We start from the raw sequence: 21,787 nt of genomic DNA, 5'->3' as shown, positions 1-21,787 counted from the left end.
AGGGAGTGAGAGAGAGAGATAGGGTGAAAGAGCGCGGCATTGTCTCCATTTACAGAAGAAAGGTAACTGAGTTGAAGTAACTGGCTATTTACATACATACATATGTATGTATGTTTATTGATTCCGTTGAACGTTTCGACTTTCCGGCGCAGAGCATTTGAAGTTAATGAATTTCGCACAAGAAGAGTTGGTCTGTAAGCTCTGAGTAGTTAAGGACATGACATTTTATTATCTTTTTTTTTTTGTATGAGTAGTAAGAGTAGGAGAATGGAAAATTGAAAGTCGATTGACTGGACATTTAGTGCGTCGTTTATCACTTCACTAAGTGCATTGATTATTTACTAGTGTCTATGACATGCATGAGAAGTGTAGAGTTTTGGAAGGTTGCTTTTAGGCGCATCATTGTGCCGAATGAATTTGGATGAGTGAGAAGTCTGAACAGTGGCACATTATGTGTTCGGCTGTTTTCTATTTCTCCTGGTACAGCCTGCACTGACCAAAATAAAGCAATCTCAAGTTAACCTTCCACATTCATCCATCAATTTTGCGCTTCCTTCATCATCCAAATATAACAAATTTGTTTAACGGAGCTCTATGGCAGACCGATTAACTGTACTGGGCCAGTAGAGCCCCTTGACTGGCGAGAAATGAGGTAAACCTGTTGGCTGGCACATTTCTGTGACACATTTTTCGGCGAAGTAGTAAGGACGCACAAAGGAAAAGCTCTCTGTAGTCATCACTGAACTAAACCGGTTATAGGCACTGCTTTTATAATCACGTTTATATCAATTCGCTTTCTTGTTTGTCCTGATTTTTAACCCCATAAATTAGAAAAGCACAAAGTAAAAGCTCTCTTCAGTAAAAAACAAAGTTTTTTGTTTTTCCTTGAATTTTTTCGTTTAGAAACTTAAAAAATTAAACAAAAATTATATTATATGGACTAAAAAGTAGGTAATAATTTTTCCGGGACCCATGGAATTTTACTTCATAACTTTTGATTAAACAATTTATGAGATTTAAAATAAAAATTTTTAGTCCATTTATAGAAAAGTTAGAATTTTTTTTAACGAAAAAATTCAGGGAAAACAACTTCATTTTTGGGTAATGAGCAGTTTTACTCTGTCGGAATAATTTTTTTTTTGTTTTTTCTTTTTATGTATGTTTGTTACCGCATAACTTTGGACCACGTTAACCGATTTCTACAATTACAAATTTTTCTAGGAAAGGTGTTACCTTAAAGGTGGCCTCATACTAATTTGGTTTAGATACGATAATTGAATCTTAAAGAAACTAACGATTGTCTTAAATTTTTATATGAGAATTGAAGTGGGTTTTGGTTTTTGATGTGATGTTAAATATAACTGATTTGTGTTTCACGTAGGGTCCAAATTTATAGACCAATGCTGAACTTTTTTTATCACTAAACGCTCAGGTTTCTTACAATAAAAACTTACTTTAAATAAAACTTTGCCGGCGCTTCTTAAAATCGTTTAAGTTAAATTTTAAATTGCTTTTATACTAAGGACGTCTCCATTTTTACGTTAGCTTTACATCTCGAGCTCCTCGGAGCATTTCAGTTCAAAAAATCTACACAACCTTGCATAAATGCACCGAGACGAGCAAATGTAGGCATCTCTCACACCTAAAAGTATGCAACGATGCGTTGAAATCCGGTTGTTGAAAAAAAACGAAACGACAAAAAAAATCACACTTACCAACTACCGCGAAATATTCGCCTGGTCCACCGTGGGCAACGAGGCCACAAAAACCGCCAATTTCCAATACATTAAAGTGCTGAATGTGTTAAATTTTTGTTTTCCGTTGAATTTTTCACAAAACTTTCATGCAATTGCAAATAAAGCGACCGGCTTGGCCAACGAACGTGACAGAGATGGAGAGGAGGGTGACAGAGAGATAGAGAGAGAGAGAGTGAGAGATATATATAGAAAAAGAGAATGAACGCGCGCGCTGGAGGTGTTAGAGTGAGAGGGTGGCAGAAAAAATTCAAATTCTAACCTCAAACCTACAGAATGCCGCACAGCAACTACAACAACAACAACAACAACAAGTGGTAGTGGAAACGGCTTTTGTTGTTGTGGCTACAGCCAGCTGACAGACATGTATTTGAAAGCGACCGTAGTATTTGTGGGTATCGTTTTCGTTGTTGTTGTTGTTGTTGTTGTTGTTGTTGTTTTTGCTGTTGCTGCCTGCTGGTGCACTTGTATGTAGTAGCTGATGTTGTCGACCACGCTTTCGTGTTTGCTACTAGCATTTTTCATTGTTGTTGTTGCATGCACCATTCTAGCCTTTTTTTTTTGCTGTTTTGTTTTGTTTTTGTGTTGCGTTCGTTATTCAAAAAAAAATGTTATGCCTTTGCTGGAAAAAATCAATAGAACCAGACGGGCAAAAAAATGTTAGCGTTGCCAGCGAAAATGCAAAACACATAGCAAAAACAACAAAAAGCAACAAATGAAAAAATTCTGTTGGGTAAAAATGTGCGGCAAGGAGATGGGCGCGCACAAAAAAAAAAAACAAAAACCAAAAACCAAATGAATGCTCGATGAACAAAACACAAAAATTTTCTAAAAGAAATGCGAAAAAATTTTTCATCAGCTACACAAAAAAAAGGTTGCCTGCCAAAAAAAAAAAACAAAAAATATCAAACGAAGGAGTGGAGTTTGAGAGGGTCACCGCGCCATGGTAAACGAGCGCAGTGAAAGAAAAGGTTGAATATAGGCTTAGGCTGGGGGAGAGGTGCAAATTAAGGGTGAAAGGACACAGCGTCCAAACGAAGTGAAATGTAGGCAATGTGGGGGGCAGCGGGGCTATGCTTATGCATTTAGATATGTACATATGTATGTCTATATAGTTGCATGTTTCAGGGAAAGTTTCATGTTTTCTTTTGAGGCATCAGCGCGGCAATGAAATGAAATGAGTGAAGCTGACTGAGTTCAGCCTGAGCCTTAGTCTGAGTGCATGTGCCGACATTGGAGTGGGTTAGGTGCGTGATAAGGCGTAAAAATTAAAAAAAGGTAGTAGAAAATGAGGTATGGTGTAGCGAAGAGCAGCTATGTATGTATGTACATGTAAATGTTGACCACTGTAACCGATTGCTATGACATTTTAAACTTGGTGCACCTTTTAGATATGGATTATTTGCACTTGCGTCAGACTTAGCTGCTTATCTGTAAGTCTTTTTGGCCATTCAATACAAAGGGGGTAAAATAATAAAAATAAAAAATAAAAATAAGCTTTATCAATAAGTCTTTTGAAAAAGTACTGTCACAAATTATGTTGATAAATATTCTTTGTTTTATCGCCACTGTTAGCCACCGCTGTTGAAAAAAAAGATATGGCGAACTATTCTATAGCCAAGGATATGTAAGGATTTATAAATTTAAAAAATCGGCTGATATTTTGTGCTTTTTTTTATTAGTTGTTAAATTTTCAAGGAAACGTCCGTTCGTCTATGAACTTTTACGGTACACGGCGTATGAGTAACCTTCCCTTCTGGTCATATCTACGATGACCATCCCTGCTGTTTTTTGCAGGACCGTCCTGCGTAGTTTTTCAAAACGGAAAACCCCCAAAATTTTTTTCAAGTGACCTGCCTTTGCTCCGCATTTTCTTCGATATTTTAAAATTAACCTTTCCTGATCGAAATAAAAAAAAAAACTAATTGAAAATTACATAAGGGTAAGCTGGCTTTGAAGGTTCAACCAGTCAATGCGTTCTAAATTTTGTACAGTTATACGGACAACGGATGACGAGAAAATGAAGACCAGCATCAAAAATATCCATAACACTGTTCTACAAATCTTGTGGTAATCGCGTAAGTAAAACCAAATTTGTACAAGCCTATTTTCTTTTCAAACAAGCGTTTTCGAAATTTTTTCGAAAAACGTGTTTTTGGTATATTTCGGAGCTATTAATAAAAATATTAAAAAATTAAATAAATTAAATAATCTAATTTCCGACGGCTAAGATGACACTAGAATTAATGAAAGCTTTTTTGTTTTTTTTTAAGTTGTTGGATTTTTTCTTCCGTTAATTAACTTATTAAAATATAATAATAATAAAAAACAGTACAAATAAAAAAAATAAATAAAAAAATAAAGAAATAAAAAGGCGGGGCCTTTTATTCCCTGGGTGCTGCAAGTTTCGAAATTTAAATTTTAAATTTTGAAAAAATTTTTGAAATCCAATAATAAATTTTAGTCACACGAATTAATTTTCTAAAACAATTTATCATAAAATGCACCACTTAAAATTGTTCAATTAAATTTGTATTTTAATTTCTTTAAGTAACATAAATTAAATAATTAAAATGATAGCCTTAGTTGATAGATAGGCAACCCTACTCAAAAACATGTTAATGTTGAAGCTTGTTCAAACACTTTCCGTTTTATAACCTTATTGTGATATTAAATAAGCATACATTTTTTTAATAAACGTAATTGTAACTTTTTAGAAAGATGGCAACCACATTCCAAAATATTCCTTTCTATCTCTTCAAACGGTTTTTGTTTTAATATAGAAATTGAAGTATGCTGCGGAGCTTTTAAATAATTATAAATTGTCATATATCTGGCAACCCTGTTTTTAAAATTTTTTTCCAGAAACTTTCTACATGTTCTTTCTGCAGAAAATACCAAGGAGAATGGAAGAAAATAGAATAAATCCGTTGAGTTGTTAACGTTTACGGCTATTAAAACTTCAAAAAACGTGCCTTCTCGGATTTATTATAATTTTTGGACACCTAGTACTTTGCGATACCCCACGGATTTTGATACCATAGATAATAAGCTACACCATAAAACTAATTTTTCTGATTTTTTCCACGTTCAACTAGCCAAGCAACAAATTTGGCCACTTTTTCTGTCTTCTGGCCCACGGTGTACCTCCGTATATGTACATTAGTGCATTATTATTATATACTCAAATTTCAGTCCTACAAGACCTAACTCAGAGTCCTAGAATTTGTTGATAGCTTCAAATGGGGCGCGATCCATGTAGGCCTACTAATTACCTTCTTTCTACCAGCGACATTTTACTTCCTAATGCCACTAGCAGTTGGGTATAAAAACTCAAAAAAGCCACAAAAACTGCGGTAAAGTGTAGAAGACTAGTGCGCTGACTAAGCCAACACGAATGGCCTTAAATGGCAGAAGCAAGGAAGGAGATGATGTTGTGCGCTGGTTACATAGTTACGAATCGACCGCTGCCACAGTTACAACGACTGCCATTCTCCGGCCGCGTCGTCGCCATTGCCACCACCACCATTGCCTTTTGCGGCCGCCAGCTAACAACTCTTTTACAGCTTCCACAACCTTGTACGCCTCTCCTCTCTACACACCTTCTTAACTACGTAGTAGTAACCCATTACTCGGCAAAGCAAAGGCTTCGTAAAAAAATTGTAAACGACTAAGAGCAGGAAGGACAACGCGGTGAAACGAAAAAATTTGTTTTGTAGTTTGCCTAATTTTTTTCTGCTTTGTATGCTACGCTCGTTTTTCGCGCGAATACCAACGGCTGTTGCTGCTCCGCCTAGCTGCCTAGAGACCTCCTACACACACATACATATGTATGTAAGCACATAGAAAGGAACTGTTTTTATTACTACCACTACTACCACCGCCAAACCAACACCTCTTCAAAGGGGACTACTAACTGCCTGAGCGCGCCAATGCCGACACCAAAGTCACTGTGTTAGTCCCAACGCGCACGCCGGAGAGGGTGAGCAGGCGTTAGCTTGTGCAAAGGAGGAACGCATCGTTGAGGGAAAGTGGAAATAGTGGAATTGCATGCGGTGGAGAAAGGATGAAAGGCAGCAGCTTAGCGTTGATGCGGGTCGCTGTCCAGTGGTCATAGATACTAGTGTACATAGCACTTCAGCTACAAACGGCATAGTAGGTAGGTAGGATAGGAGAGGGTAGGGGGGGGAGTAAGAGGCGCTGCGAGTAAAGCAAAAAATAAGAAAGAGTAGACGAAAAACAAACGCATAGAAAAATCATAAAAATTGCATGAAGTGTTGGTCAAAAGCGCGATGAAGTAGGTAGTGCTTGCAGTAGCGGCAGCTAAGGCGGCTAAGGGGTTCAAAAAATGAACGAGCAAGCAAAAAATTCAGCCGATTTGCTACGGCGTATGCTCTCTACTTCGCTTGGTTTTTTCCCTGTTTTTTTGGGAGCAGATTTGTATTTCACAATCGCCACGCAAAGATGAGTTGAAGCAAGAAAAAATAGCAAATCATTTTTTTTCCCAGCTCTGGCTATTGGCTGGCTGGCTGGCTGGCTGGCTGGCTGGCTGCTGCGCTGTGCGTATGTAAATCGAGTTCGAGTTAGAGTTGGAGTTTGCCTTACCGTTGTTTTTGTAATTCCCTTTTTGGCTACAACCCAACCACTTTTCAAAGCATTTTTTTCCGGGAAAAAATTTTGTGCGCGAGGAAAAAAAAGAAATTAAAAATGCTCAAAAAAATGCATAGGCGCACACACAAGTGCACAACACAAATCTCATATACACGCTTTTGGCTTACGCCTTTCGGTTACCAACACCAAGTTTGTTTCTGTTTTTTTTTTCTTTTGCCTTCTTTTGCTCACATTGGCAACATCCATGTTGTTGTACTTTGTTGTTACTGCGTGTGTTGTTGTTGCTTTCGTTAAAATTTTGTACCATTTTTTATTTTAATTACGTAGTTTTTTCCGTTGCTTGCCATTTTAGTTGAGCTGAACTCTTGCAGAAGCGCTTCAACGCTACGATTCTATTTTGCCCTGCTCTTTTGCGGCGGCGCCGTTGGCGTAGGTGGCGAGAAAAATGGTTTACACACTTCTACTTTTGGCAATGGGTTAGAAAGCTTTCGTTTTTTTTTTGTGCTGTTCTTTTTGAACCTCACGCTCGTTTTTTCGCCTGCGACTGTAGCTGGGTCGAGCGTCGTTTGTGTGAGGCGTTCGAAGCGTTTATTGCAACGTTCACTAGTGCAATTGTTGTTCGTGTTTCGTGCATTTTTTCTCATGTCGTGTGACTTTGCAAAAATTCATGATTTTTTCGTTGTCGTCTTTTGTGAATTTTTTTCCCTTTATTTTAAATACTTGTCGGTGTTCTGATGCTCCGAAACTTTAAAAAGCTGAGTGAAAATTGAATCCTCTGTAAATTATTTTTGCCGTTTATGTTTTGCATTCGATATTTTTAGAGCTTATGTATGTATGTCTTAAAGGAGTCTCAATTTAACGGAGAGGTTTTACTTTAGTACGAATTAAACAACTTTCTCGTATAAAAAAAAAAAAAAATCGGCGGAGAGGATGCGGGTAGAAGCGCAAAGTAGAAAATGATGAACGAAACCGTTCTGCGCTGATCTGTCCTAGAGCCCGGGACCTACTGTAAAAAATTTACAGCTGTTTTGGTTGTGGTTGTAGTTGTGGCTTACTTAGCCCTTCCTCGATTGGCTTGTCTTCTGGTCGCTGTCGTCAAGTTTACTTAACGGCAGGCCCAGGAAATGTGCCACTCCGACTGAGTTGGACCATAGGAAGATTAGCGCTAGTTGAAACGGTTTGTCGAGTCATTGGATGACTCTCCGTATGCCGGACATACATATGTTGGGCACATCTGAGTCTAACCGATAGATTCCATCCTGCTCAGGTAGGAGTTTAACGTTTTGCTGTATTCAAAGCGGAGTTGTGCAAATGTAAATGGTATGAGTATCTCGAGGAAGATGAAGTTCTGAATCGTTCAGGTCGAGTGGTTGTGTTCCTAAAACGGCCTACACAGGTCGGAAGTTTGGTCTAAGTTGAGACCGACTTCCTGTGAATACCTGTTTGTACTCTGTCGGGTCTAGTGGTTGCTTTATAAACCTCTGGACCTCGTCCGTGAGTTCGTATAGATACTTTCCAACGTGCCTAGGCGAGGATTCTGCCGCTAATGGATACCTGTTCTGGTCTCTACGTCTGTGAAACTCAATTAAGAACTGCGTCAGTCGGCTCTACGTACCGGAATGGCATGGATTTATCGATAAAATCTCTTAAACGTTGTTCTCATACTAATTCGGTTTAAATACGATAATTGGAACATGAAGAAATCAACGGAACTCCTAAATTAAATAGGAATTGAAGGCGGTTATGTTTTATTTATTATTATTTCTAGTTAATAAAATTGTTTAGAGTTTAATTTTCACTAAAATAGCTCACAAAACCTGTAATGACATAGGAATGACATGACAATCAGGTACTCATGCAATTTTAAGTGTAAATATCTGTCTACGGTTTGGGGAAAGCATTATGCGATTCAGTTACATACGTAAATAGGTTAGGCTTGAAAATAAATATTAATTTCATTTCATTTTATTTATTTTGTGGGATCAGTACACGACTTTTTTGATAATAACGTCTGGAATATTGCTGTACTATTTCAACTACACCAAATTGATAAAGAACTAGGCCAACAATTTTCCTCAAGTGGTTCCAAAAGAGGCGTGAACTTTTCCAGAAATTATCTCAAAATATTACTGGAATAGTCCTTAAATTAACCTGAAATAGTCTTGTGCTATCCTAAAATGGTCTTGAAGTAGTCCTGAACAAGTTACGAAATGGTTCTGCCCTAGTACCCAAATGAATTCAAACATGTGCCGAAATAGTAGTCCTGAACTAGTCCAAATGGTCCGAAACTGCTTCCAAAATAGTCCTTAAATAGCTCCGAAATTGTCCTGAAATATTTCTGAACAGGTCCCGAAATCATCACGCGCTAGTCCTGAAAAGGACCCGAAACGGTCGAAAAAGTCACGAAGTTGTCCCGAAATGATCTCGAACAAGTCTTGTAACGGTCCCTAAATGGTGCCTTACTAGTCCTAAAATGAACAGTCCAAAAACTGTCTTAAAATAGTTCTGAACTAGAACCGAAATGGGTCTGAGCTAGGCTCAACATGATCCCAAATTTGTATCGAAATGCTCGGAAATAGTCCTGAGGTAGTCTCTAAATGGTCCTGTACTAGTCAAAATGGTCCCAAACTAGCCGTAAACTGGCAATGGTTCTGAATAGTTGCCGACACAGTCCCGAATTAGGACCGCAATGATCTCAAACTAGTCCAAAAGTAGTCCTGAAATAGTCAACCTTGTCGTGAACTAGGCCCGAAATGGTCCTGAAATAACCCTGAACTACACAAAAAGCAATTACAGATTTTCTGCTTAGGCTTAAGCTGACAGCCTACTTTGTTTGGGTTTGTCTGTCATATTCTCCTAGTCTCATCTAAGCCGATTTCTCCGAACGTTACATTTGGTTTCTCAGGATATTCAGCAAATGGTTTGTTGAAAAAAAGGGTTTGCTTCCTTTTTCTCCGACTTTAGGGTCATTGCTCATTCCTCGCAAATATGCTCGTTCCTAATCAAATTTAGTTACAGACTTGCAAATAATTTTTCGCTTAAGAAATATGTATGTACGCGCATATTTGTAAACAAATCCTTTAAATCCCATCTATTCATGGTATTTGTAGAGTTACCGCAAAACATGTTTAATCTTCTGGATTATAATTTCAAAATAAGTTACATAATCCTCCACAAAAAGATAGTAAACCAATAAAAATATTGAAATATGCACTTAAATATGTACATACTTGCATATTACATACTTACATATATGTATGTACATGTTAATAAAAAAACGCTGAGGACTAGCTAAGAAATAAACGATTGAATTTAGCACCGTTTACTAAATTGAATGAGTGCAAAATAATATTTAGTCCCGCCGTTAGTTAGGGCAAACTTAAATGGCAACAACGACATAGTCATACAAACATATTTTTTTTTTAACCGAAAAATTCAAACATATGCATACAAATTTCTAAGCCATTTTTTCGTTTGCACACCTTTGAGCCAATTTGTTTACTCCGTGTTACATACACACATACATTTGAAACAAAAAAACACTGGCGCATTTCAATCGCAAAAAATGCCGTGCGAAAATTGCTAAACAAAAAACAATTCTGCATTTTTAGACTTTTATATGACACAATTTTCATATGGCTGCGAGCAAACTGGCGTTTTTACAGTTGACAAAAAATGTGCATAGGTATCTAAATAGAAGTGTATATATTCTTTTTTTTTGTGCGTTTAGTAGCCGTATTAGCATAGAAACAAATCAAAGAAGAGAACACAAAGGAAAACAAAACAAACTCGCGTGACGGCCGCTTTTTTTGTGACAAGTTAATGAAAAATTTTGTATTTTCTTGTTGCTGCCACAAAAGTCCAAGTTCAAAGTTAAATGTAAATTTAAATTCAGGGACAAAATAGTTATAAGGTTTTTTTTTCGGAAAAACGTTGTTCAATAACAGTTATTAGATGAGAAATATTTTTTATTTCGCCGATAAGAGTTATTTCCGAACATTTATTTTTTACGTTACTTGATAACAGTTATTACCCAACGTTTATTTCTACGTGCAAACTGTAGGTAGGATCGAATATAGCATCATACTATATTTCTCATAGTCTCAGAACCCTTATTTTTTATTAGAGAAAAAATGCTAGTTTCGTCATTGTTGCACTCATCTGTACATTACCTAACTGCTTTTATCCGATTTGAAAAATCATACATATATTTTTTGGAAAGGCATAATTTCGTTTGAGAATGCTGCAACGAGTAGCCGGCCTATAGTGGATAAAATAAAGGTGGTCATGGACAAGTTAGTCTGCGGGTCTCAATTTTTGTGAACTTTTTTTTATTTTGTGTCAAAATTGAAATTTTTTTTTGGTTTTTCTTAATTTTTTTTTTGAAAAATTTACTTATTTGTATCTACAAAATATATCAATTAAAAACTTGGACCATTGCTAATTTCAAATATGGCTATGAAAGTTATAGTATATGTCGAAAAGTGCCATTGTTTAACCGGATACAAATTTTCGAAGTTACAGCTTAACCAGACGGCAGCGTTGATATGGATTAACTCGGACAAAATCCGGATCAACTGCAGTTAATTCCCGAGTTAATCCGGATCAACGCAGCCATCTGTTTATGCTTTTAGGCTTGTATTGGGTTTTCACATCTTTTGCACAGAATTTTTTAATAATTACTCAAAATTTATATTCAAAGTGGCTTTTAAGCAAAAACTTAGTTTTTAATGAATTTTTATTAAATGGGTATACATTTGATAGTCAACACAGTATTTATTGGCAATTAATTGTACAAAAAAATAAAAAAAAAATTGCAACTACTTTATACTATTTGATATTATTAATGACGTGTGCCTTTACTAGTGACATACAATTTGTATAAAAAGTGTATTTTTTCAGAAAATTATTCCTTTAAAATTAAAAACAAAAAAAAATTTCAATTGTATTGTGCTTTTTTCAAAAATCAGCTGACAACGATATATAAGGAGTTTCATCGGATTTTACTTAAAATAATGCAAATTCAAATCGGGTAAAAATTGAGATCCGTTGACTGGAGAATAGTTATGTTAACAAGCATAGTTGCCTTCAGGAGTGACTAAATAGAAGGATTTTCAAAGGGACCCGGATTTTTTTCTAAAATTTGGATGGAAAATAAAAATTATAATCAATCAATAGAAGACGAGTTTCTTCCATCCAGAATTTTAAAAAGCACTGAACAAGATTTTTGTTGACGACGTGTAATATTTTTTCGTAAAGATATAAAATTCACTAACTTCAGATATTTCACTCTTTTTTTTTGATTTTTTAGCATAAAAAAGCTCAAAAGTTACAACAGCAAAACGTTGGTACTAAATAGATTGAGGAGCAAAAATAAAATCACAACTTCGACGCAACACTTCACTGCCTTCTAAAAATAAAGCCGACGGTAGTGAAATGGCCACCAGTTGCCGTCAAATAAAATAATAAAGACAACAATTTTCTAGGCCATTTGCAGCAGTAAGGGAGGAAAAAAAAATCTTGGCATAAAAATCAGGCCAAATATTGCAAACAATAAAAGAGCAAACAAAACAACAACAAACAAATAACAAATAAATCTATAAAAGTCACAAAAAATGCAAAATCCTAAAAAATGTTAGCCTAGCCGCAAGTATTGCCAACGCAACGTCAAATAAAATCCCTCGCACACAAATAAATATTAGCTTCGTGCACACAAATCAATTTGGCGTGATTTAGAAAAAATACCGTTAGTCACTGCCGGCCAAAACCACCCAACCACCCTTATATGTATATATGTAGACGCCCAGCCAGGCATGTCGCCAATTTCTATGTTCTATTTGACATTTGCGCTTAGATTGGCCGTCAAAATGGACTAGCGTGGCAATTGAATTTTTATTTGCTGCTGTTGTTGTTGCTGGCAAACTGGTAGTCGGTTCACATTTGTATTTTTTTTTATGTTGTTTTTTTCGAAATACATATTTTATTAGAATTTTTTCACACATTTAGAATTTTTTAACGGCGGCGCGCCACTTTCTAGGTTATCGACATTTGTTTACATACTTTTAGGCTTTTGGACTGTGTGAATTTCACTTTTGAGCATTTTTTTTAGGGAGCTTTGTTTGATTGTAGATTTTTTGTTTTCAATTTATTTTTATTTTTTTTATTTTAGTAATAGAAATTTAATAGCAGCGACTAGCCCAGGCAGCAAAGGGAGAACAAAATTGAAAAATAAAAAATGCAAGAAGAAGCATAAAAACACAGCGGCAGCACGCGGTGTTCAATATCTGTGGCCACGTTTGCGGGTATTAGCAACAATGTAGCGGAAAATAATAAAAAATACCGGCGGCTAGTTTTTTCTACATATTCCATTTTTACGGCATAGAAATTGAGTTAGAAAAAATTAGTTGCGCCAGTTACGTTAATTTGGTTTACAGAATTGTTGACTGTGAGAGGGGAAAAATAAATATTCTTATAACTGAAAGTGTGATTTTTTATGAAAAATTGTTTTTTTTTTCTTTTTATTTTGTTGGCGTTATATGGAGGAAAGTTGAAATTATCGATGAGAGTATTTCGCGGGTGATAAAGCAACTATATTGAGGATATTTGCGTATTAGCGAAAATGCTTTGTAAGTCATGTCAATCCAGAATCTAGTATATGGGAAGATGAGATTAATATTTATACAAAAAAAAAAAATATTTATTTAAAAGTTTTTATTCAATCAGTTTTGTGCTAGTAAAAAACGCCTCGGATTTTCAGTAAACTCTTCAGTTTTCTTTTTTATCTTCTAGCGGTTTCTTTTAGTCTGGAAAGTCTTTCCTCTCCTTTTTGTCATTTCTATCGGCATGCAGTTCCAGTTACACGACTATAGTCAATCCTCACTCTTGCGTCCTTTGCTCGCACGCTCTGGATAATGTGAGCAGCCTGTGTGCGAGATGCGGTAACCAAATCGTGTGAAACCGTGCTCCACGCCAGAAGGAGACGAGGCTTTGGTGGCGCTACTCAGCTTTATTCGGTTTAAGGGCTCACTAAAGTCAGCAGCATTAGCTCGGCTTTAGATTCGGCTACTAGCAGGCGTTTATTGTATTACTATATAAATTAGCATGTTCAAAAAATCTCCCAGTAATAGGTTGTGCATCCGTAAAAACTTTTGAAAAAAAAAAATTTGAGATAGGGTTTTTCTATACTAAGCCAACGATATAAATTATAAATTCTTAGTCCTAACAAAAATGGTTAATTTTTTTTTTTGAAATTCGGTTACGTAATCGGAGCGACACAGGTGAATATAATATTTTTTTTTGGCTCCAAAACCTCTAATTAAAATACAGTAATCGGTTGAAATAAAATTTTCTGACGTTCGTGAAAGGTGTGAAGCCGTCGGCATAGCCGAAGACAGCCGTGCTTTAATTTTTTTTTATAAAATTTAACAACTTCTCAAAAAATTGTTATACTCGAACCTAATGCCAGCAAGAGAACGGTTCATGGGGTCAAAAGTTATCCGGTATAATACATAAAACAAGAAGAAGAAAATATTCCGATGAATTGATAACCTCCACCTTTTTTGAATGGGGTTAAAAATGCGTTCAGTAGTTGCAGTGCATAGATTTATGTACTATATATAAATATTTCCTCAAAACCATTTTAAACATTACATCTTCTTTTTCTCTCTCTTTCTATATTTTTCGTTTTTTTTTGTCTATTCTATATCGCTGCTGGCTTTTACTGGTCAAGTGTGGACAACATGGCAAAGAAATAGCCGATTATAATGGTTGGCCTTCGACAGCAGCCACACGCAGCCATATGTCGGCCATCAAACAAGGATACGAGGTACTTACCAATTAAAATAATTAGTTAATTAATAAAAGTACATAGTATAAAGCTCAGCCTTCTAATAAACCAGCTCCTACACATAAGTATATACATATGTGTACGATATATACAGCTGAGAAATTATGTTGGCTGGTAAGTGTATACGCTGAAAAAAACAAAGCCAATGCTGATAAAAAAAAGAGAAAAATTTGCTGTTCTTAAAATTTGCTTAGACCCCTTTTAGACAAGTCAAGTCTTGATTTCAAGTCTGCTCGTTCGTAGGCGAAGGAGGTGAGACGAAATGTACTCTTCCCCGCTCTTCTCACCTCCTTCGCCTACGACTTGACGTGTCTGAAAGGGGTCTTAATGTTTTATCGAGCTTTTCCTTCCATTTATGATGCGACTCTTGACGTTGTCAAACAAATGGTGATACCAACAACTTGACAGCGACAGGCAGTTATACAATTTTCTTATATTTTATTTATTAGATCTTAACTACTTAGTGCAAATAAGAATAAGTAAATATGTACACCTAAAATCGCTCTTGTGCCACATTAATCATTCACACAATGGCGGATACTCATCGGTCTGATCGGGACAGTCAAATTTGCCATTGCATTTTCCATCTAAATCAATGCATCCACCATAGCCGCATTGAAATTTATCATTTGAGCATGGTTTCACATCGGTACAGATTCCGAAAAATTCATCTTTGCCATCCCAACAGTCGATTTTCTGATCACACTGCTTTTCTTCGGGTATACAACCACCATAAGAGCATTTAAAATCGGTGCATAATTTGTCAATACAATTTTTCTCCACCTCATCCGAACCATCTGGACAATCCTTAGAACCATTACACCATTGTCTATCGCCGATGAGAATACCGTCATCACATTTCGCTTTAGTTTGCGTGTGCAGTCCAACCGCAACTTAAAAAAAGTATAAAATAAACAAAATTATTATAAACCTTGTTTGATATAGCATTTGGTGAAGAAAAATTATCAACACTACTTTTATTACTTAATTATTGCGATTAAAATATTGTTTATTAATAAAAATTCCTATCTAGAAAATTTCAAGCCAAAAAATACGTTATAACAGATTCTCAGTCGAAATCTTCGCGCGGTTTTTAGGCCAAGCATTTCATAAGATTTCTGGTTGTTAGAGCACTTTTATGAAAAACTTTTAACTTGAGGAAAACCCCCCCCCCCATTTACCACAATCGCTTTGTCTACGTATGGCCATTAGACAGCTTCATATTCTATACAAACAAACACTAGGTCTCCTTCCCAAAGGGATTTATAAAACTTTATCAATTTCCTACCTCCCACTAAAATAGTTTGAATAAATTCAATGACATTTATGAGCGGCAACGTAATGAAAATACTAAAAAAATTATAGTATTCTGGAAAGAAATTATGTACGAGTTGTTATGTATTATCATTAGGGTGGTCCTTAAATGTAAAGTGCAAATTTTTTCATCAGATTTCCTAAGCCTCAACTCCTACGTCGATGCTACTATAGTCGAAGATATCACATATAAATTTTGGTCCCGATTAAATTCGGTTAAGGCGTGTCGCACAGGGGTCAAAGTTCAGATTACCCTATGACGGCATCTTAGCCGACTTTAATCGGGGCTAAAATTTATATTTGATATCCTCTACTTTAGTAGATAGTATCGACTTTGGGCATTAAATGAAAAACATTTTTTTTTTTAATTCTGAATTTTGCCCCTATGCAACACGCCTTCACCGTATCCAATTGGGACCAAAATTTATATGTGTTTTCTATGACATCGGGGTTACCGATTGAAGCGGTGAGACCGACAAATGAACATACACATTTCAAAAAACAGTTTCTACACACAATTGATTTTTTTTTTGACTTCTCGAAATTTCTTTGGTTCTATTTTATTCAGTATATATATTCTATTTAGTATAATAGTTCCTCCCGAAAATTCAGAAATATTTTCAACACTCCCAAAACCCCCTAAATTATAAGGTGATTCGAGAGGTTTTGAGAAGCTAAAGAAAAGTCCCAAAAATGGCGCAAAGTTCATGAAAAGTCTCGAAAACACGAAGAGTTGCGAAAAAAATAAAAAATAAAAACTGAGAAAAATCTTGAAAAGTCTCATTCCCAAGTCAAGAGGCATTTCATTATATTGCCATCTCTACAAGAAAACACAAAAAGGTTACAGATTACACAAATCAACAAACTTTGGACAAGTTTGACCTCGAGAGCGGGATCGATCCTATCTTACAGACTTTTGATGTGTAAACGTCTTAGCTCTCGGTATAGGTAAAATTTGCATTAACCCAGCAGAAAATTTGTAACCGCTTCGGGGTAGTTGCAGGACCATTTCGAGACTATTTTGCTATCATTTTGGGACTTGGTCGCGACTATTTCAAGACCATTTCGAGACTAATTCATCGAGACCGGTTCGGGGCTAGTTCAGAACTATTCGAGAACAAATTTAGGACTAGTTATGGACCATTTCGAGCCTAGTCCAGGAATATTTTGGGATCGTTTTGGGACTAACAACTAACCATTTACAGACGGTTTCGTGTCCTATTCAGGACAATTTTAGGTCCATTTCGGAGCTATTTGAGGCCCATTTCGGGGCTAGTGCTTTATGTGTTTATTTTGATTAAAAAAAATTATGCTTTCAAACAACAAAAATTAACTATTTCGAGATTAAATCCTTTCATTTGCCTTTATAGCCTTTATTTATAAATTTAACTAGGAATTGCTGTCAATATGTGTCCCCAGATTTGTGGTCTATCAGACACCATGCCCAGGCTAGTGTTGCAGAAAAAATATGTCCCTACTTAAAGGTTAAAAAAGGCCCTTCTCCAGTAATACCGTCGAATACAAATACACGGAGACGTAGAGACTGTAGAACGGTGATCGGTACCGCCTTGCTCATGGGGAAATCACTTTTAAGCTTCCTATACATTTTATATACATATTCGCGTTCAGATTAAAAGCTCAGCAGGAGAGCCAATCACGGTAACGCAGTCGGTGAGTGAGCAGTGGTCGCTGGTGTCGGTTTCGGTGGATGCGCACATTCTTCAAAAAAATATTAGATAATATAAAATTTGTCTGTTGCAACACTATGCACAAGATATATCCCCAGATCATATATTTATGAACTTATGTATATTGCAGCAAAAATTAAAGCAATATTTTGCTCAAATTCATTCACAAATACACCTTCTTATCTACCTACCTTCCCCATCATCCTTGCTTGTAACTGGGAATACACGGCAGCTTAAAATTAATATCACAGAATGCACAGTTAGTATATACTTGAATTCCATTGGATGATGGTATATGCAGAAAAGCTAGTATATTTTTACTTATACATATATATATCACAATGAGAAGCTAATCGCTATACAGCCTTTCAAGTTGCCTGGCTAAGAAATACTGACTAAGATTTTGACTTTGGTAAATTCATTTGAGAATGACCCTCAGTGGTTAAGTCATAATTTCTTCTTAATTATACTATTACGCATGCATAAATATATGTGTTTGCTTATCATTTTTGTTTTAAATAAACCACAATTCTTTTTAGAAAATGTTTGCTGGAGTGCCAGTTCTTGGCTGAATGCGTACGTATGTGCATTAGGGTGGTAAAAAAAAAGTATATATATCGAAACAAATTATACTCCTGTTTTTTTATTTTGAAATAAAAAAATGTTTATTATTCGAAGAATGCCGTGGGAATCATTTGTGGTATTTAGGGATCATATTAAATAATAGAAAATGGTTAACTAAACAATTGGGTATTGTTATTGGAAGTCTCCCGCAGAGAAAGGACCGAAAAATACAGATTTTCAATAATTCTATACCATTTCTACGAAAACTTGTTTTCCCCTTATATAAAACACATGGAAAACTTTCAGCGTTTCGAGCGACCTCTAAATATTTTTTTTTATTACAAAATAAAAAGCAGGGGTAAAGTTTTTTGGATATAGAACACTAATAGATGGTGAGAGTATTAAAATTCGGACTTTACTTTTTCACATGCATTTTTTGACCACCCTAATGTACGTACATATAAAATCAGGCCTTTCTCGTAATTGTAATGCAAACACCGAGCCGACACACAAAAATAAATGGAAAGAAAAGGCTTTACTTAAGATTTGCCATGCGCACGCGGCATAAAACTGAAAGGTCAACGTTCCTGATAAATAATCGAATATCAAATTCAGAAATTTTTGCTAAACTTATCTGCAAATGACGTCACGGTTATTAAACTAAAGCTTTAACGCAAGCCGATTACCCGGCAAACACAAGGAAAAATATTCTCCAACGTTTTTAAAGTTGAGTTTCAACATTCCTTAGCATTTGAGATTAATCAATAATAATTTTCTCAAATCTTATTCCTCAATTTGTCCTTGAGTGAAGAAATTGGTGAGAATTATTTACAACTTTCTGGCAGCATTTACATTTTATTTGCAAAAGTGTCCAGATGGCAGCAGTGGTGAAATATTGTTTTTTTATGTTTGGGGAAAAAGTGCAAAATTAAAAAAAAATTAATCTAAAGTTGAGAACGTTATAATCCGCTTGTTGAGACGCTATCAAATTCATCTCACTAATATCAAATTCATCTCACGTTGATATCGAACAAAAAGGTTTGCTGGGAAGGTTTTATCAACATAAATTCCTAAGTAATATTTATGCGTTGATATCAGTGAATTAAAACCTATATAATTACATATGTATACATACATACATTTACATATGTACGTGCATATAAACATACATGTGTACATATGTAAATACATTCATATAGGGTGATCCATGTAGCCCTTTTTTTGTTATTTTAAATAAAACACTTAAAACATAACTGAATATTGGAATCTTAATTATAACCAGAAAGAAGAATCTCTTACATTTACCTTTTAAAAATAATTTCATTCTCTTTATCAAAATTAAACAAACATTAACATTTGCACCCCAAGATTTTAAACTTTTTATTTTTTTATTTAAAATTTTTAGGAAAATTTCAGTATGCAGTTTTGTAGCTCATCAATGTCAATCATTGAGTAGCTTAAAGAGCAAAGTTCAAGACGCTAGAATATTGCGTTGATTTTTAATATTTTTTTGTGCTGATGGTACTAGGCATCTTCTCCCATACAAACGAAATTGTCCAGCATATTTTATATGGAAGAAAATGCACAACACCGTCAGTCAAAAAAAAAATATTAAAAATCAACGCGATTTTCTAGCGTCTTGAAATTTGCACTTAAACCAACTAACCAACTACAAAACTGCATAACAAAAACTTTTCTAAAAATTCTGAATATAAAGTTTCAAATGTTCCGGTGCAAATGTTGAATTTGCATAATTTTTTTACGAAGTTTAAAGTATGGATTTATGTAGCGCTGGTTAGATAAATTGCTAACTTTTATAAAAAAAGATAAATATTAAATAAAGAAAAGAATAGAAAAATAGCCAAAACTAGTCAAATTGTCACTTGACTTAATCAGCTGATCACAAGGGTATAGATATACATACATACATACATATACATATATCTTTATAGATGTATAAATTTTCGTTCTTAACAGTAGCAAAAATTCATAACATGGTTTTATAAAACAAATCCCATTATAAAATTTGTGTGAATGATTGAGAGGGTATTTATTAAGTATATTTATTTAATAGGACCTCTTTGAAATCTTAAGTGCCATTCCAACTTGAGTTCATATACATACATCATTAGTTTCTTATGTCTTTTTTAATGTTTCCATACATATTATGTATATATACACATATATGTTATGTACCCTAATATCAGTTTTTGTGGCCTTAATTAGTGACTAAAAAATTTTTAAGCGATTGTTTCTTGTCTAAATTTGTATTTTATTTACTTTTAGGCGAAGATGAATGATCACCACAGCAATTTGCAAAAAGGTAAGAGTGAAAAATAAACTTTAAAGATTCTAATTTTTTAAGTTGCATAACGTCGAGATCCACGTATTATTTTAAGCTATGGTGCCGCACTTTGGGCAATTATATTTTGAAATTTTTTCCCCAAGTGGCCCATAATGCGCCACCGACCTCTCCCACGTCGGCGTATTTTATGGTGTCTTATTTTCATTCCTATTAATGTAATTTTAAGTAGCATTATATTTTGGTCGTTAGAGTCTACATTGATATAACCCAGTGATTTCCAAAGTGGTCCACGTGTGCCCTCAGGGGATTTTTTTTTTTAATATATATATATTTTTTATTTTTTTACTGTAATTTTTTCATTGTAATTTTTTATTGTATTTTAAAATGAAAAAAAATATCACATATTTTTTTATGGTATTTGAGTATTTAGATTTTTTGCATATCATTATATAAATAGGCAATCATGTTTCCTTTACACCACTTTTACGGCTAAACTATACTTCTAAGGTATAAACAGTTATATATCATTAGAAAGGTATTTTGATGCTGATGTGCAGGCAATTTTTAAAACTTCAAATCAGTTTAAAATAGAGCGAAAAAATCAATTCAAAAGTCACACCAATACCAATGCACACATGTACATGGTTGGGGCGGAAATGGCCCCTAAATGTCTGCTTTAATATTGATAGCGAATTAAAGAAACGTGCTAAGCAGCAGTTCAGGAATAAAATGTATGTATGCATGTACATGAATTGATTAGACTCAAACAAGGAAGAAGGTAAAGTTGAGTATGGAGAAGAAGAAAGTGATAAATACAGAAATTAAAATAAAAGTAAAGAAACCTAGATATAAAGACAAAGAGGAAGGAAAATTTAAATACCTAACCTAATAACAATGGTGGGGGTGAATATGTAAATGAAGAAAAGAATGGACATATTTAGATCAGGATAAAGGAAAAGATAAAGATGAAGACCAAGACGACGAAGATGAAGATGAAGATGAAGATGAAGATGAAGATGAAGATGAAGATGAAGATGAAGATGAAGATGAAGATGAAGATGAAGATGAAGATGAAGATGAAGATGAAGATGAAGATGAAGATGAAGATGAAGATGAAGATGAAGACGAAGATGAAGATGAAGATGAAGATGAAGATGAAGATGAAGATGAAGACGAAGATGAAGATGAAACACACCACAACTTAACCCCCACACCGTAGTTCACCACACTTCAACTCTCTCACCACACCTTAACTCACCACACCTCAACTCACCACACCTTAACTCCACACACCTAATTTCACCACACCTTAATTCACCACACCTCAACTCACCACACGTTAACCCCCCACACCTAAATCCACCACACCGTAATTCACCACACCTCAACTTTCTCACCACACCTTAACTCACCACACCTCAACTCACCACATCTTAACTCCCCACACCTAAATTCACCACACCTAAACTCACCACAGATAAATTCACCACACCTAAACTCACCGCACGTCTTAAGCCCTCCACACCTGAATTCACAGCGCCGTAACTCCCACACCCAATTCCACCACATCGCAAACCACCACACCCAATTTCCCCACATGACATGATATCACTTTATGTGGCATCAATGACATTGCTTTAATATTGATACTGAATTAAAGAAATCTGCTAAGCAGCAGTTTAGAAATCAGATTTACGAAGATTAA

General features: G+C 35.2%; 1 protein-coding gene across 1 annotated transcript in view; it reads left to right on the top strand.

Moving 5' to 3' along the window:
- LOC118733550 (zinc finger protein rotund-like) overlaps positions 1-21,787 on the top strand; it is a 39,288-nt gene that overhangs the window by 12,303 nt on the left and 5,198 nt on the right. The window contains exons 3-4 of the mRNA XM_036463022.1: positions 14,095-14,190; positions 20,064-20,100. Of these exons, the coding sequence (XP_036318915.1) occupies positions 14,095-14,190; positions 20,064-20,100 (133 nt within the window). The remainder of the gene's footprint in view (positions 1-14,094; positions 14,191-20,063; positions 20,101-21,787) is intronic.

The sequence above is a fragment of the Rhagoletis pomonella genome, unplaced genomic scaffold, assembly GCF_013731165.1.
Source record: "Rhagoletis pomonella isolate Grant_MI unplaced genomic scaffold, Rhpom_1.0 Rhpom_scaffold_00001, whole genome shotgun sequence".
NCBI lineage: Eukaryota > Metazoa > Arthropoda > Insecta > Diptera > Tephritidae > Rhagoletis > Rhagoletis pomonella.
This window is presented reverse-complemented; position numbering and strand designations above follow the sequence as displayed.